The following is a 19,293-nucleotide window of genomic DNA, read 5'->3' as shown; positions in this document are numbered from 1 at the left end:
TATTTAATTGTGGTGCTAGGACCTGAACAGAGTTCTTATGACTTTTTATCTCGTGTTCATTTTCACCACAAAGTGCTATCTCAGGCCCCCTGAAGGCTCTATTCAGTTATCACCATGAGCCAGGAAATTCTGTGCTTAGAGCACATTCCTGAGGGGAAGTGACCAGGTGTCAATCCAGCTTGGAATTGTGAGAACTTCTCTCTGTCTCATTTTTCCTAAAAGGGTTAGATAACAATAGTATTTCTTCTTCAGAAATCATAGGCAAGGCCACTTAGAGGATTAAATTAATTCATACATATAAGGGACTTAACTAAGCAACTGAAAAGAAGGAATTTGAATAAATGCATCTTTGCTGGAGCTGGGAATATGTATTTCGATTATTTAATTTAAGAGATCCTTGCTTTGTTATAGGCATATTCATTTGCTAAATGAGGAAGACTTTATCGACAACTGTTGCATATTACTCAAAAATGCACAAATTTTTTTCTCAGCATTTATCCCTAGAAAAGAATCATTAATTATTTTGGACACTAAATCCTCTTAAGTTACTAAAGAAATAAAAATAGCACAAATAGATATTCAATATAGATCCTTATTTCTAGTGGGTATCAAACAGTTTGAACAGACAAACTGGATCTTAAAACTACATGATAGCCCAAAAGAGGTTTTGAAATAAACCCTATCAGTAGATTTCACTCATTAACTCATATAAATATTTATTTAACATTTACTAAATACTTCCTATGTGCCCAATATTCCTTACCTCTAGATGCTGGAGATATTGTCAATGGATAAAACAAATATTTCTCCCTCTTTGGGCTTGTACTTTAATGGAAGTTAACCAGGCACTAAAATGAGTTCTATTTGTATATGTTATATACAATTATCTATTATTCATAATGGATTCTTTAAGTTCTTCTACCATAGATAGCTATCAAAGAAATCTAGACTATTCCTACCTGAACTAATATTACTGTGAACCATCCTCACTATTGTTTCCTTGACACAACGAAAGCCTGAACCACTGTTTGACAACAACAATAAAAAGAAAGCCACAAATTCAACCAGTTCCAGCTAACACTCAATGGACTTTCACAAAGTATGATGATGAGAAATTAGACACACAAATTCTGGGGAGCTATGTAGTTTGTTCAATCAGAAATTTATATTTCATGAAATTAACTTGCTCTTAAAGGCTAAAAACTTCCAAATAAAATACTTTGAATCACTGCAAATTAAACTTCCCTCATAAATATACTTGTGCCCAATTTATGTATTCTTTCTATGTATACTTGTGCACATGGATATACCAAGTTAAGACATTCATCTATCCTCATATAATATACACAACACATGCATATACACACACATAAATTATGTATATAACTAACCACTTGTATATATGTATATGTAATGTATGTATAAGAAGCAGTTACACATATACCAACATCATATATCATTATGATTTGTTGAAGAAATTCCTTTCCCTGGTATTTCCTCATTTCTTCCATATGGCTCTCCTGGTTGGGGGAGGGTTAGTATCAAAGATTCAAGAGAAATGAAAACTCTCTATACCTCTGAATAGATATGTTTTAAATACCCACTTCACTAGGATACTAATATACTAAAAACATGATCTATTTTTTACAGCTTTCCATCATGTAGTGGCAACTCTATAATCAACTATTCAAATCTGCCCTCTCAAGGTTTCTGAATGACTCCATCTAACTGCTACGTTCGCTGTGCTGACCAGGTACCAACTCTACACTTGACCAAGAGATTCTATGTGATATACCATTAGAAATATTTTCTCCTACAGAGGTCTAAATTTCACAGGGGAGACCACATATGCATAAGTTTAAAAAGTACCAAGCTCAAGAGTGGACAAGCCGTTGCAATACACTGTTCCCAAGGGAGTAGTCAGGGAAGAAAGTCTGCATCCTTATTGACCATGTGTGTCTTCCAGAGCCAGGAAGTCTTTAACTTGGGGCTGAAAAGTCAAGGACCAACTAAGGCCATGCCCCTAAAGAGAACAGAGGCTTACAGACCAGGTGCATTAGCGTCAAGAGCAGAAACAAAATGAAAAAAGAGAGAGAGAGCCCAAAGATACCAAGTACAAAATATAGCCACGATGAGACTTTCTCCTAAATATAATCCAGAAGCATCTTTACAGCCCCAATAAGATAATCACTTTTTTACTAAGTGAATCAATGTTATTTAATGCTATGTGTCATCTAAAACCATTTTATATATCACCACACAGATCGCACTTTCCAAAGGCACAGACTACATCATGCTACAGTCATACTTCTCCGTTACTTATACATTTTCCTGCCTAACTTAAGAAAAAGTGCTACAAGAAGAAAGCTTGAATGTTCAGCCACTTGGTGAAGCAAACTATGCAGTTTAGAACAATGGAGCCAGAATGAATTAAACCCCAGCTATGCTACATTTGCTGTATGATTTTGAGCAAGTCATCTGACCTTGCTATGCCTAAACTTCCACAAAATTCCTAAAGTTTGGAAAATGGAGATAATAGTAAATCCTACCTAGAGTTTTGATGTGGAGTTAGTGCACAGAACAATGCTTAGCTCAAATTAACCCCTACATTAAGCATTGACTATTATATTTCAAAAGAGGGAATGTGAATGACTTCATATGCTGCAAGCTTTGAACCACAATCTTTGAAATTATGAGACTGCACATTTGTCCAGTAGGTTGCCTAGACCATATCTTAATAAACTTAGACTTAAGTAAATTCAGTACACCCAGATCAATTTTTCTTAAAGGACATTAAGGCAATGAGTCTAGATGTGCATATTGGCAAGTATTGTGTATGTATTATATACTCACACATAAAATTCCTTCTATTACTCACATTCTCATAGAGAGCTTGAAGGGTCTCCAGATCAACCACAGAATTGTCCAAGTTCACAACAGCTGTAGAAAAAAAGGAAAAAACACAAAAGAATATAAATTGCCATAAGCCAGCTGTGAAAAGATGTTTGACCATCTTGAATAACAGTGACCATCTCCAGAATAATGTTCTAACTTAAATTTACACACTTACCCCACTACCAATACTGTGCCCAGAGAATTTCAATGGGTGCAGGGGTCTTAAAACTTTCACTTATTCCTTAAATGCAAAATCTCATGAATATGACCCAGTCTAAAGTCAAAGATAAACTGTGAGTCTGTCTTTCAAGGCCCAAATGCATGAATTTGAAAAATTTGCTTAATACTAGAGAAACAGGCAAATCAGTCCTGTTACTGCAATACCCGATTTTGTGAGGTAAGCACTCACATCTCCAATTCTTAGACTTATGACAAAGGTGAAATTAATCACTAAACTGAAGGACTTCATATAAAAACGAAAGATGCATTTTGTTATAATTTTTTAAATTGTTATAATCAAGGGAGAATTCATTGATTATGATATTGAGATTAACACAGATACAACCTTAAAAGCTCACTTTTTTTTAAGTAGGCTACATGCCCAGCGTGGAACTCAATGTGGGGCTCCAATCATGACTGTGAGATCAAGACCTGAGTCGAGATCAAGAGTTGGACGTTCAACTGACTGAGCCACCCAGGCACCCCCAAAATCAATTCTTAAAGTACAAACTACCCACATTTATATAAGAAGAGGACTAGATAATCAAAAACTGGGAAATATAAAAAATTAAAAAAAAATTTTTTAAAAACTGGGAATATGTTCTTAAATACATTTCTTTTGGCCTGAGAGCATGTTGGATTTTGGAGTCAGTATGCTTTATAATGCAGTTTGGGCACAGATTAATCAAAAGCATTCTGCATTACCTACATATATATTTGCTGGAAATGACATGAATTTGCCCTGATCAGATATGTGCCAAGTAGCCAATGAAGCTCCTATGGGATTAAAGATTTCTGGGAGAAAAATCACAAAGTGGATCATCACAAATTAGTTAGATTTATTCTGATAATTGAGGCGTTTTATACCGTCTTCTCTCTTAAAACCTAAAGTACATGAGACATTTTCTAGTTGACTCTGGCAAAATACCAAGAAAGAATTTAAAAAGACAAGTGGGAAATTGAAGCATATGATGGATCAGAAATCTAACCAAGATAATTTAGCATTTCTATTTGGAGCTGGGAACAGAGCCCAGATTCACCGACAAAGATCGTAGTAAGTAGAATATGATACTTCCACCCTAATAATATTCCACTATCTCCATTTCCAAAAAATTATGTCTCAAATATCAATCTAAGAATTTGATTAAGATTTTCAGACAAATCTACTCATTCCTTAGACCACATAAGGTAAACATATCACAATCTATTTAATAACTCAAAGTAGTAAAAACATGACCAAACTAACTTTGATTATATTTCAGAAATTAATTAAAAGGGACTAATAAAAAATTTTCACTGGTGGTAATATGGCTATAATGTAACAAAATGAATTAAACTCAAAAGACAGCAAATTCATGTGTGGAATTATCCCTTTGGATTTGTGCATTGTCGAGCTAGCCCTTAAAGAAAATCTTACACTAAATCCAAAGATCTCTGACTTTGGAATTCATTAGATAATAATCCAGTATTTCTACATTCCTCTGATGATACAGCAAAAGGTTGATGGGAAAACAATGAAGGAAATGCCAGTAGTCAACTTAGTGTAAGATTTCATTCTTGGAACAAGGTAAAATGACACAATAAAATCATTCATACTTATGTCAAAATTCTTTATAAAAGTTACAATGGTCCTCCGACTTTAACCATCCTCTTAAAACATGCTATTCCTACAAGCTCCCACACATGAAGCTTTTTTTACATATATACTGAGGTTTCTCACCTATTTATCTCACACGATGTCAGATCCTGAAGAATATCTTAATAAATGGAATGTGGTCCTAACCATAGGTGTATGGCTTTAAGTCCTCCAAAGTTCCTAATCCATAAAAGTTCACTTTTAGTCATCCACAAGGAAATCACCATGGAAAGAAATACTGTTACTATTTTTCCTCACAATTTTCTCCTAGTTAGCTTTACACTTGAAAGATGCTAACGCAATTTGATGGGAATTGCAATTTTGAGAGAACAATATAGTCATGTTTCAGTAGCTGAAAATTAGAGATGATTAGATACAGGCAGATGAATGAATGGAATGACAGGACGTTAAGATGGGCAATAAAGGCAAAAGAAGTAATGGGGGAAAGGTTAAGGTTACTGAAGTGCTATATTCATTCAATTTAAAAAGCACATTTTAACATTTCAGAAATCAAAACTCAGACTAAAATTCATATCTTACTATTTAGTGGTGCCTTCTAGTGCTCCCTTCCTTAAAATCTGTATATTTTTAACTGATAAAATTCTAAAATCAAGGAAATAAAACAATGCACTCACTCATGTACTCAATAATATGTAAAGTGTTCTTATCATTCGGGCAACGTACTACACAGGTTAATTGTTACTTGAGAAACAATGACCTGAAACTGGAGCTATTTGATGTGGATGTTCTCAATTTCTCAGCCTCAAAAGGCTGCAGACAACCAGATGTTCAGAGACCACTCCAATTAGGATTTCCAGGTATGGCAATGCTAAGGAATTTTTGTAAATAGAAATACACATACATTTTTTAAGGTGGCAAAAGATTCAAAGAAAAAGCACCTCACAAATTCCCTGATTCCATGTACAAAATTTCAGCCTTCTTTGAGAGGAAAACATCTTTTTTTGAGATTATAACAAGGTGATAGTTCATCTTTTCCCCCAAAAAGGAATTCTATCTTTATAGGATGGTTTACTGATGTAGAAAGAACCCAGGACATAGAAATGAACTTACTGGGTTTAAATTTTTCTTTAGTGCTGCATTACTTCAATTGTCAGTTAATTTGACAATCTTTAGTGTCTTTAAGGGGGACAGGGGTGAGGGGAAAAGGAAATAGTAGAAAATATTAGGATGATTTTGGGTTTCTTGGGGACCAAAGGCAGGAATAAGTAAAAAAAAAATCTAGCGGGATCCCTGGGTGGCGCAGCGGTTTGGCGCCTGCCTTTGGCCCAGGGCGCGATCCTGGAGACCCGGGATCGAATCCCACATCGGGCTCCCGGTGCATGGAGCCTGCTTCTCCCTCTGCCTGTGTCTCTGCGCCTCTCTCTCTCTCTCTGTGACTATCATAAATAAATAAAAAAAAAATTTAAAAAAAAAAATCTAGCATGGGGGGCTCCTGGGTGGCTCAGAAGTTGAGCATCGGCCTGTGGCTCAGGGCATGATCCTAGTCCTGGGATCAAGTGCCACACCGGAGTCCCTGCGAGGAGTCTGCTTTTCCCTCTGCCTGTGTCTCTGCCTCTTTCTGTGTATCTCAAATAAATAAATAAATAAATAAATAAATAAATAAATAAATAAATAAAATCTTAAAAAAAATAATCTAGCACGTGGTTGGTTAGTTATATTTCTCTCTTCAAGTTTTCACAAAAGTTCAACTGTTCTGGCTCTAATAAACTTTATTATCTAACTTCAGGTTAAACAAGTTCCTTTCTTCTCCTCCTTCTGTTTTGTGCCCTCATAAACCAAAAAGAAAAACTCCACCTGTATTAATATTAAGGGGTTCACCTGAACAATGAACTACCACAACTAAATGACAGTCTGGCTTACATTACAGCTACTGTAATCCATTCATCATAACTCTTTTTACTTGGCCTTTAAACTGTTAGGCATAAGACTTAGATTTCAAAACACAAATCCCAAATTAGGAAGGATATTTAGTGATAAATCTTGAATTCAGATTACTTTATTCTCTAACAGTCCACTAGGTGTTTATGTGATTATGCTTCAGATTATGCAAATATTTCATACTCATTTCCTACACTTTGCTCTAGGACTTTCAGGAGCAGCCATCATTGACTGGGACTCATCACACTTCCCACCTCAACATTCTGTGGGTCTACCGAGCAGTTTTAATTGCTTTCCCATAAATATATATAAATTTGTTACTCGGAATTTATCCAAGAAGCACCTGTTTTTATGCAGAAGAGTGCAAGACTAAGTGTTGAGAGGAAATTCTAGCATGAGGAAATTTTTTGCATGATAAAAGATTATTAATTTATTTGTAAAGGACATGGACTTTCCAGGATTAGAACATATGGAGGTTTTAACCATTCTCTTTAAACAACCTATAAATGATCATGTGTTAATAGTCACTCCAGACCAAAGTAGATAGCATCTTTATTTTTAAGTTTAAACTTTTATAAAATGCCAAGGATGTGATAAGTAGAACATGGTACTCTTTCTGGCTTTTCTACCAACAGGCTGTGTATTGTTGATCAAGACACTAATCTTCTCTGAGATTTTATCAAGTGGGATAATAACTTTTGTCTGTAGCATATGTTTATCATGTGGAGAAAATAAGCAATTTTATAGTAAGAAGGATAATTCAAGAAGCCTTGAAATAATTTGTGTAATTAATTTTAAAATGTGTATTATCTGTGAACACATTGGTTAGAACTAGAGACAGGCTGGGAATGTGTTAGATTAAAATTAGGTTTGGGATTGAACATTTGTTTTCAATAATCAAAAGTTAAGACCAGTCCTTTAGTTCATGAACTCCACTGGTACACACTTGCTGACATCCAACGCCTTCTCATTAGACCATGCTGTTAGAAAATGAAGAGTAAAATAGCCTATTTTAGAATATAAAAAGTCAATTTAACCTAAGATAATAAAAATGTATCAAAATGAACTATGCTAACAGAAGAAAAAATCTATTTCCTTCTAATTTTAAGATATCACATTACACAAAAAGAATTCTAGATCCAACATGGGAAATGATGGTGTGTTGGACACGTGACATTGTACACACAATGACACAAACAGGTGATAGTCATAAGCCTGTATTACATTCCCTGGATACTCAGTCTTTGCTATTTACACATAGCTACCTTCTTCAACACCAGAAACGTGGGACATGTTGCTTATTCTAACTTACTACAATGTTAAATCACTCACAGACTAGAGTGTGACATAACATATCTGTCTGAATTACTGCATGATAATGAGAATCCAGCCTCTGCTTCTGATCAAAAAAGTGCATAAAAGAGGTTATGTTAAAAGAAACTCACACAAAAGTTCCCAAAACATTAATTATTAGCCAAATTGTAAATGTTTCATATATTTTGAGTAGCCAGATGAAGTAGTTCACTTTATTGGTGTAATTCAGTATGATACACTCTCACTGAATGCAGTATTTTAAGCAATGGAACACTGTTAGTGTTTGACGACTCCACTCTTGTTTATTTGGGTTTTCTTAAGCTGGGGTCTCCCCAGTGGGATAGGACAGCCCTGAGGCTGCTTTTGATGGCCTCTTCCCTCCATCAGCCCTGAACACTGACTCCAATTGCTATGATTTCCTGCCTTAATCCCTCCCTCCCACATGACCTGCTAAACTGAAGGTAGAGACCCCCAAAAGTAGAAAACCTCATGGTGTTTATTACTGAGAATATTAGTTATCCATCTCTGCATAGCAAATTACACTAAAGCTTAGAGGCTTAAAACATATTATCAGTGTATTATCTGTGGGTCAGAAATCCAGGTGCAGCTTAGCTGGGTGCCTCTGCCTCAAGGTTTCTCATAAGACTTCAGTCATGGTATTGGCTGGGGCTGAGATCTTCTATGAAGCCTCTATGGGGAGATCCATTCCCAAGCTCATGTGGTTGTTTGCAGGATTCAGTTCCTCAGAGTTAAGGCTTCAGCTCCTCACTGCCTATTGGCTTAAACTGAGCCTCAGTTTCTTGCCTGATATGTTTCTCCGTAGCAAAGCTCACAATAAGACAGCTGGCTTCCTTCAGAGGGAGTGAGACAGGGCACGAAAGATAAGCACTTTCTCATTGTAACCTAATCTTAGAAGTGACATTCCATCATCTCCATTATATTCTATTGATTATGAGTCTCTAGACTCAGCCCACATACAAGAGCATGAATAAGAGATCTTTGGAGGCCATCTAAGAGGCTGCCCACCATGCCAGGTTGCTAATTCTGGCTCTTTGTTCCTTAGATTTCAAATCTCAACTTGTGGCTCTCTATTATTCTCTACCATGTATTAATTTCATCAATGTTTTTGTTTTTCTATTAGACTCTAAGGGCACAGAATAAATGGGAGAGGCATCATGATTTAACAGACAGAAGAAACGCACTAGTCAGGAAAGCTGACTTCTCATACAGGCATAGCCTATCAAATCAGCTGAGCCTCCTAGTCTCAATGGGATTGAGTTTATCTGAGGCATGATATACAGACATACAGAGACATGAGATAATATTAACAGATCCTTCCCTATACAATTACATGATCATGCCTAATTTATTGTTATGTACTTCACCATATATATATAATAGAAAAACAAGTACATAAAAGGAGGCTTGGAAAAAATCTTTGCTGGATGTTGACAGGCTGAAATAGGCTGGGAGGTTAGTAATTCCTGGAAATTAACAGTACCTTTAACTTGACTAGACAAACTAAATATTCTATGCGCTTGCCCCGATTGCCCTTTCATAAACAATTAACTTCATTCTAGATGACTTTTTGGTGCAAAAACATAAAACGCAAAGATAATATGTAACGTCATATCATTTGACAAGTACCGATGGAAGGCAGTAGAACACACAGGGCTCTGAAGTCAAACTGGCCCCACCAATTATTATTATCTGTGTAACATAGGATGTCTCAATTTGCTTGTAATCTACAAAAATGGATGGAATAAAAGCATCCACCCTATAGGATTCTTGCAGGAGATTATTCAAGTAAAACACCCAGAAGCACTGCCATTCCTGTAGCAAATACTCAGAAAATGTTGATTGTGTTTGTTATTATGGCCGCTTTAACATTCGTATATGAAAAATATCATACTGTTATCTCTCCAAATCAGTATTTTGATTGAGAGATTTTAGACAAACTAGGTTGAAAACACTCCCAGCAAAAAGAAAAATGATTTTTACTTGTACCATAGTAATATGGGAGACTAAACATGTCTCACCCACAGGGAAACCATCAACACTAATTTTGGATAAGGTATATGAGAAGGGAGCAGAGTCAGCAGAAGCTTAAACAGAAAAAATGGGCAAATCAGCCTGTATTTACAGTTCATGCCCTCTTCTCACTGACATAGTAAGAAAGAGTGTAAGGGCTTAGAGAAACCATCTTAACTTCTGAATTTGGAATTCAGAAGCCACAGGAAAAATTAAGACGAAGTCAGCTCTGCAAATTGCTTAGAAGCAAAGCAAAGACCTTTGTTCAAGTAGAAGCTCATCTTAAGTAGCAAAGATCAGAAGCATCTCTTGGTTAAAAATGGTTCCAAGCTTGTCATCATCTCCTAGCCACTGAGAACCAAAATCTTCTAAAAGATCTCTTTAAGGAATTGCAAACAACTTGTCATTATACTTTCAAGTCAGGGAAAAGGACATATGTGAAGATAATTTCTAACTCACTGTACATTTCAATTAAAAATTTCCCCTTTTGAGGGGGGATATAGTTGCTATTCACTTTCTCTGAAAATATTTATTATCTCTTCTGTAAATGCATGGTAAACCATTTTGCAGATCTGGAGATGTAAGCTCCTCTGTCTAGAGGAGCTCACAGTTTGGTGAAATGGAAAGACATTAGCATACAATTATATGGCAATGTAAGTGCACAGCAGAACTTGTGCGAAGGGGAGACAAATAATGCAATCATCAAGTGGAAAAGATCCTCAAAGAATATTCTGAAAGTGAATGAATAATAGACGGTATAGGGACGCCTGGGTGGCTCAGTGGTTAAGCGCCTGCCTTTGGCCCAGGGCATGATCCCAGTTTGGGGATCGAGTCCCACATCGGGCTCCCTGCATAGAGCCTGCTGCTCCCTCTGCCTCTCTCTGTGTCTCTCATGAATAAATAAATAAAATCTTTTTAAAAAATAGACGGTATAAATCCTAATAGCATTTAAATTGCTTCATTTTATTTGGTGATACAGATACACTGACGGAAGCATCTTTGCCTTGGATGGCAGAGGGAAAACGTGTATTCAGTTCTGCTCTCCCCTAAAGTTCCACTCTCTATTCCATAGTAGAGAGATTTTTTTTTAAATATAAATTCATAAGGATTGAAAGATGAGGTGGTGACAGCAGTAAAATATGGAACTAGTTGTACCTAATTTAGCAGACCTGCAAATGGCGAATCTACAGCTGTCCGGGGAAACATTGAGAACTAACTCAGAAGGCCAAGCAACTGGCAGCACCAGATAGCTGTCCAGCTAAGAGTAAAAGTGGGGAGTGCCAGAAACAAGGAGCTCTGGGTGAGTGGCATCTGTCCATTGGTTATATCTCCATTCTGAAAATGTCCTCCCCAAGTATGTCAGGTTCATTTTCTTGAGAAATTAAAACAAAATCTCTGGGCAGAGGGACGACAAGCACAATTTTAGACCAGAGGACTACACGGAAAACATGAGGACAACATGCAGTACTGCATTATTGAAGACAGAACCTCTTCCCCATCCTGCATCCCCCGCTACCTCTAGCCAACTCTCTTCCCAATCATGGGGCCCAGAAAACTACCAAACAGACCTTTATTCTCTCAGGCTAGAAACTGGAAGTCTCTGGAGCATCTCACCACTCCAAGAGGAAAGAACAAAAAGACTTGGGTGGTTGCCCAACAAATAACATAGCCAGATAATAACACATTGAACTGAGTGAGAGTCAAAGGCTGTGGAAGAGGGTTCACAGCTTCTCATTAGCTTTTACCTCTGCCACTTTTCAGCCAGGAGAGCCAAAGATCAAATCATCTACAGAATGCCTCTAACACAGATACTGAGACCAGAAAACAGGGGAGGAACACTACTCTCCATAGTTTCCTAAGGTATGCCAATACCCATTGTCCCCACATTCTTCTCTGCCCTTATCTTCTTAATCCCACTCCATGAGGCTTTTGCTCGAATTACTAAATCACCAGTAATTTCAGTCCTGTGAAATCCAAATGCACATTACTCCATCCTCAGCAGCATTTGATGCAGTGACTAATTCCTTCCTCCAGATACACATGCTTAATTTGGCTTCCAGGATGCCACTCTCTTCCTCTTCCTCCTGTTCCTAATGCTTCCCACTCTTCATTCTCTTAAACTGGCTCCTTCTCTCCCCAACCTCTTATTATTGAAGGATCCTAGGGCTTGATCCTTTTACCTCTTTTCACGTCCATCTACTCTCCAACCTTCGTGATGTCCCTCTAGTCTCATGGCAGATTTGAAACATTTTCCTCTCTAGCCTCCAACCTCCTTCCTGAACCACCAGCTTGTAGAACCAACAGCCTTCTCAGCTAGCTCACCTGGAACTCTAGGGGTAGACACACACTGCCCATACAATCCCGTCTTACATGATGGAGACTCCATAGGCAGACGGACTATCTTTAATTACTTTCTTTTGCTCACATTCCACATCCAATACATTATGAATCCTCCTGGTTCTACATTCCAAATACATGTAGAATATGACTTCATTTCATCACTGTCATTGCTACCAACCTGTTCCCAGACACTCTTAACTATCGCCTGAATTGCTGCAATACCCTCCAAATTGGAAAAAGAAAATGGTTCTTCACACATAAAAACATGGTAATATAAGTAGAAAAATTCAATAGAAAGAATGGGAAATAAATGTGAGAGCATTGCCCAAAGTACATCAAAAAGAAAACATTAAGAACATTGAACCAATTCAAGAAAGCCAACATCCCAATAATAAAGGAGTTTTAGGAGAAAAAAAATAATTTTGGCCAGTTCCTCACAGAGATCCCACACACTCTCTTCTGATCATATTCTGCTAGATATACAGCACCTGACTCATACTCTAGCACAGCAAGAAGCCCTACCCCCAGTGATCTCGGTATTCACAAAATTCATTCATGATATTGCCTACTCCACCAAAAGTGCTCTTAAAACTTTAGGAACTCTGAAGCTAGAAGAGAGACCATAGGCTAGAAACTTTGATCACCTTATTTTCTCTTATAAGCCTTTCCTTATTAATAGAAATATTGCCCTCTTCTTACCCAACTCAATTTGTGGTTGTCTCTAGTTTTTGCAAAAGTAATAATATGTTGAGAAAAACTTACATAGGGCAGCCCAGGTGGCTCAGCGATTTAGTGCCACCTTCAGCCCAGGGCGTGATCCTGGAGACCTGGGATCGAGTCCCATGTCAGGCTCCCTGCATGGAGCCTGCTTCTCCCTCTGCCTGTGTCTCTGCCTCTCTCTCAGTCTCTCATGAAAGAATAAATAAATAAATCTTAAAAAAAAAAAAAAAGAAAAGAAATACTTACATAGGTGGAGCTTCCTCCAAGTGCAAGGGTGATTAATGCAAACTGAGGACAGTTGAGGAAGGGAAGGAGATTTTTAAAAAAGAGTATCTAGATCCTGGTGGAGTAAGGAGAAATAAGAGCTGAATTCCAAAACCTTTGATGTATTAGGAAGTAAAATGAAAGACATGCGGACTAGGTGGAGGGAAAAAAAAATGTCATTCTTCATGTTTGTTTATAACTTAGTCCTCCCTCCCTCCACCCCCCTCCACCCAACTTAATAGTTTGGCTCATTTTAGACTATTGTAGGGAGTGATGTCAACCATTTAGTTATAGTAGAGTAAAAAGACATGTGAAATATGAATAAATTCTTGACAATTAGCTACCTGATAATATGGCAAAAGTACTAAATATATTTGCACTGACTAAAAATTGTCTTTAGCTATACAAAGAACACCTGAGTAAATAATGACTTAAAAATGAGATAGGTTGGCATTGATTCAGAAAGTAAAAAAAAAAAAGGTTAGGGACAAAAAAGTTTTTATGGTCTTTTTTACTTATTCCTCATGTGGAAAAATAGCTGCCATAGCTCCATCCATCACTTTCACATTCCAGGAAAAATTGAGGGAAAAGGAAAGCAATAAGAAAACATATGCAATGCTTATTAAATATGAATTCTTGGGATCCCTGGGTGGCACAGCGGTTTGGCGCCTGCCTTTGGCCTAGGGCGTGATCCTGGAGACCCGGGATCGAATCCCACATTGGGCGCCCGGTGCATGGAGCCTGCTTCTCCCTCTGCCTATGTCTCTGCCTCTCTTTCTCTCTCTGTGACTATCATAAATAAATAAATAAATAAATAAATAAATAAATAAATAAATAAGAATTCTTAGTGAATTTCTACTTATGTCTCACTGGTCAGAACAGTTTCCAGTGGTTACCTAAAATGGAGGGTAAGCTGAAAAGTGTGGGCAATGTGACAAACCACCATCTTTGACAAATAGCAACTTCAGGCCCCAGCCTAAGTAATCTCTGAAATATTCCCTAAGAGCCATGGCTCATGATGACATCCTGACCTCTTCTTTGAACCCTTTAACATAAATACAAATCACCTGATAATTTCAAGTACTTCTTTCATACAGAATTTAGGTGCTTTGTCCCTCCAAGGAGATTTTAAATAGCCTAATAGCAGGGATCCCGCTTTAGATATCATCAGCGCATGCCAGTGTTCTACATAAAGTGAAAAACTAAAAGAGCTTAAAATGTGAAAAATAAAGTCATTACTGAATCTTCGGAGAGAAGCCATAATCTTTGACCTTAACAAAGAGACACTACCAATCACCTATCTGTGTTATTGGTCCCATCAATCCATGAAGACAGCAACACCTGAGAAAGCTAAAACCAAATATTGGCATGGGCAGTGATAACTGCTGCAAATAATACTATAAGCATAACCATCCACACGACAATGAAGGAAGAAATTGAGGCATACAGAGTAAAAGATATTTCCAGAGGAAGAAGCCTCCTCTTCCTTCTTCATATCTACAAAATGTGGTGGATGCGAATGGTCAGTTTTTATGGATTCAGGAATTTCTAGAAGTGCTTTATTTGTCCTGCCAGGAAGATATAAAAAGGAAAACAAAAGAGGGAAAAACAATTTAGGTAGAAATGCCTAGAATTACTTTCCTTTTTTTTTTTTTGAGTGTTAGTAAAGCATAGAAACCTTTGGTAAGTGTATGTCACTGTGCAATCTGACGACAATGGAATCAAGAATCCTTTATAAGGAAATACTGATGTGTTAATCCCCAACTGAGAATCCACACACCTGGGGAGTTACTTTAAAAACTGTTGAAATATATTATTTAACAAAAAATTCCTAATGATGCAGTGAAGCAATTTTAAAGATTTTGTTTGATTTTGCTTGGTTTAGTTAACCAAACATACCCAACAAGTTAAAAAACTAACATTTCTCAGAAAGGAAAATACTCGGTACCATATTCATCTAAATTTCACCCTTGATAATAAGAGGAAACACTACATTTGCAGTGTTTACACATCCTACTACCAAACATGCTTGTCAAACATACACCCAGCATGTGCATACCGTGGGAAACTTGCCAGAAGACATGTTGCTACACATTTTTAACATACATGGAAAACACACAAGTTCTTCAATAATATTTCAAGTAATTCTGGATTATCTAAAGACCATATAAACTTTTTTTTTTAAGACCATATAAACTTAATGGCAAATATGCCAATAGCTTTCTTTTAAAGATTCCAAATTAAAATACCGGTACTCCATTCCTTTTATTTATAAGACTTCTAAGTTTTATTATTGCTCCTTCCATTCAAATCCCTGGTTTACGCATTAACATATTTATTGAGTTGAAAAGTTTTAATATACTCAAATAATAACTCACAAGCCTGGATTTTTTTCCAAAATTACTTGAAACCTTAGACCTCAATGCTTTAGATTCACACAGACTAGTGCATGTCTCTTGGGAGAGACATGGTAAGCTCTCGGAGACTTAGTTTATTCACATGTGAAATGGGTAAATAATGGTGTTAATATCTCCCTCAAATGGTTATTATCAGGATTAGAAGTAATTCCTGTACTGTGTAGCACACAGTACTTGTCATAGCAGGCACTCAAAAATGGAAAGTTCTTAGTTGTCTCTAAATGTCTCAATATCATACACACATTTGTAGATATAATTGCTCTTACAAAACAACATAAATTATGTTATGTATCATGTTCATAAAATGAAAATATATATTTTATATCATTGTTTGGGCCTTAAAAATAAAGGCAGCACATCAGCATCCCAATTCTATACCCAGCTGGGCTAATTCTCAGATGTGCTAAAGGTTAAATTCAAGTAGGTGAAGATGTACTTAAAGATCAGTGAAAAATCACCAAGCAGTGTATAAATTACGCTATGGTCAAGAAATGCACAGAAGTCAATACTATCTGACAATGACTGAAATAATAACATCTGTTTACTACTGATTACACATAAATAAACTGCCAATTAAATAGTGTAACATTGAAAGGGAACCATTTAACTCCATGATAAAATGTATTCACTTCAGAAACTTACTTTTAAATATCAACAACTGATTAAATAATTATGAAATGTTTGTATTTATTTGCAAAGTAAACAGCCTCTTCTTGAAAACATCATTTACTCCTTCACTGAATAAATACTCATAGAGTTCAAACTCCAGGCCAGGTAGTCTTCTCTGCCCTGGGGATATGATGGTAAACCTGACAGACATACTTCCTGCCCTCGTAAGAGTATACATTTTATTAGCAATTAAAATGATGTATGCCCTAAAAGGGAAGAAACTTGCATTTTTATAATAGACTATTAATTTAGAAATCATATCCATTTATACTATCTTCTCTTTTCAGGAAGTTTAATCTGGTGGGGATTTGTTCTAGGGTACAGACAATAAAATGCCAGAATTCTATAGATTTTGTACTTAGGCTATATAAAGAAAGACTTTCCTGCTGGAAAAAATAAATCTGATACTCAATCCACCACTGGTACCTCTCAAGCATACTTGCTTATACAAGGATAATGACATAAGTTAGTGATTAAGTCAGTAGGCTTCATACACCTATGGGCCTTGTTTATAAGAGCCGTACAAGTTAAATTGTTAGAGAACAAATGCATTTTGTTTAACTCAGTATGTCTCCTTCTTGTCTAGGCAGCGGGGAGAAAAATGGATACCAAGACTGTAATCCTTTTGGAATAAAATCTTTAAATGCAAACACAATTGCCATTGTAGACTGTTTAATCTAGCGTTATTGTATTTCATTTCTGTTTTTGAAGAGGTTTGTTGATTTGACCATACTGGGTACAACTCAAAGCTTATCTCAACTGTTTAGATAAGATTTATTTGACTTTGGCAGGTGACAAAATCTAGGGTGTGGAATTAAAAGGTAGGGGAAAAAAAAAAAAGACTGGCATATTCCCAGACAGTGTTTATTTTAAGCATAGTGTATAGATGAGCAAATAGTTTCAAACAACGCACTGTACTTTGTGTAAAAGATCCACTGTCTGTTAAATGTTTTCCGTAAACCAGCACTCCAAAATGTCCTTTATTGGGCATAACGGACTTCACCTTCTTGCTTAGGTAAACATTTATGCCCTTGTAAAATAGAGCTTAGTGAGTCTCCCTGAAAATAGGACCCTAACTCTGATCACATTTTGCCACTGTTTTCTAACACATGCTGTAAAAGGGGAACACTATTAATTTTTATTTTGAATGCATGCATATACACTGCTCCAGGAATACACAATCTATCAGAAATTTAAAATGTCTGATGCTAAAATAACATCCACACAGATAATACTTATACTTTTTCAGTGTGATTCTTCACAAACATGTCTGACTTCAAAAGAAACCCTAAAGAGAAAGTTCAAATTTACAAACACAAAGATTATATTTGTGGTTTAGAAAAATAATTTTTAAAAGAATTTACTCAAACATGCACTTACATAGCTTCCTCAGTATATTATATAATAGCATTTATATACTGGCAGACATGTTGAGATAGGGAAAGGAACCAAGAAGCTTAGTCACTGAAAATTAAAAATTCACCAAAAACCAAAGAGAACTTATAGTTTTGACCTTACAATATATGACTGAGAATATGACGAGCTTGCATACCAAGATGTGACATGGTAAGGTAATTCCTTTCATTGCACCACAGACATGACTTTGACTAACAACTTCTGTCTCGTGACTAGTTTGCCAAAAAAAACTTAAAAATATGAAAAATCTAAAGACTACACACAATTCTTTTGTTCCCCTAAGAATAATTTTGTGGTTTGCTTAGCTTAACATGTAGTTAATACGTACAAAAATGTGATGCACTAGTCTATGTGTGTAAGTCTATTTTGTCATCGTTCAGTTAATGAAGGTCTCTCTTTCTTCTTTTATGATGTATATATTTGTGTGTAAGAATTAGTGCAATGTTTCATTGCCAAGAATGAGAGATCAGATAAATATGGGAGGAGTTCCAAATATTCTGATTTCTCTGATATGCTTTTAATGAATAAAAGTCGCTTCTAAGAAAACAGAAACTCTTTAAATGTAAAATGGAATTGCCTCTGTTCTAATTCATCCACTCAGACTTTTGTGCCTTAATTAAGCTTTAGGGGCTGTCTGGTGAATGGTAAGGCCACCCTTGGGGCAATTTTCCTCCTTGTATCTGCTATTCGGTCACCACTGCGCCCATTCTCTAGAGTTCAGTAATGACCACCCACTGCTCAGAATCGTGCCTGAACAAAAGAGACTATTAGTTTTGCTTCTCCTCCTCCCCCTTCTTCCTTCATTACTTTCAATATTCAGTGACTTCAGCATTTCTGCAACTACAATGCCTCAAAATGTTTCATTTAATTGAGCAAGATGCATCTATTCTTTTCTTCTCGTGGCTTGTAAGAAATTTTTTAACTAAAGAAAACTTTTATCATGGCCAGAGCTTCCTGACATTCCTTGGATGACTAGCAATATGTGCAAAACAGAGGGTGGGTATCACCATTTAGAAAAGCTTTAGATGGAAGACATTGGTGGGAGAAGAGGTTTAACCTACCCTGGGCATCCTGAATGTTCACCACAGTTCTCCTCCATCGTAAAATACAAGTTACCAGTCTCTTCCCCACAACTAGTTAAGAATTACAGTTCAAAATGAGAGTACTCTAGAGGCACATAGGTGGCTCAGTGGTTGAGCGTCTGCCTTTGGTTCAAGGGCATGACCCCAGGGTCCTGGGATTGAGTCCTCTCAGGGAGCCTGCTTCTTTCTCTGCCTCTCTCTGTGTGTTTCTCATGAATAAATAAAATCTTTAAAAGAAATGAGAGTGCTCTATGAATAATATATGTTTCTTCAAGATTCCACCCAAAGAACTGAATCAATATTTAGAAACTTTCTCCACATTCCCATACCTATTGCTTCAACTGACCAGGAGAACCATTTTCCACCATCACAATAATTCGCTAATGTCTTT

General features: G+C 36.6%; 1 protein-coding gene across 7 annotated transcripts in view; it reads right to left on the bottom strand.

Annotated features, from left to right (window-relative positions):
- The window catches only part of FMN2 (formin 2), a 370,601-nt gene that overhangs the window by 168,473 nt on the left and 182,835 nt on the right, over positions 1–19,293 (bottom strand). For 6 of the 7 annotated variants that reach the window (XM_049112363.1, XM_049112362.1, XM_049112361.1 and 3 more), the window contains one exon: positions 2,879–2,940. In XM_049112363.1, coding sequence (XP_048968320.1) covers positions 2,879–2,940 — 62 coding nt within the window. Of the gene's footprint in view, positions 1–2,853; positions 2,941–19,293 lie in introns of all 7 variants that reach the window. The other variant, XR_007411941.1, reaches the window with a different exon arrangement.

The sequence above is a fragment of the Canis lupus genome, chromosome 7 (assembly GCF_003254725.2).
Source record: "Canis lupus dingo isolate Sandy chromosome 7, ASM325472v2, whole genome shotgun sequence".
Classification (NCBI taxonomy): domain Eukaryota; kingdom Metazoa; phylum Chordata; class Mammalia; order Carnivora; family Canidae; genus Canis; species Canis lupus.
This window is presented reverse-complemented; position numbering and strand designations above follow the sequence as displayed.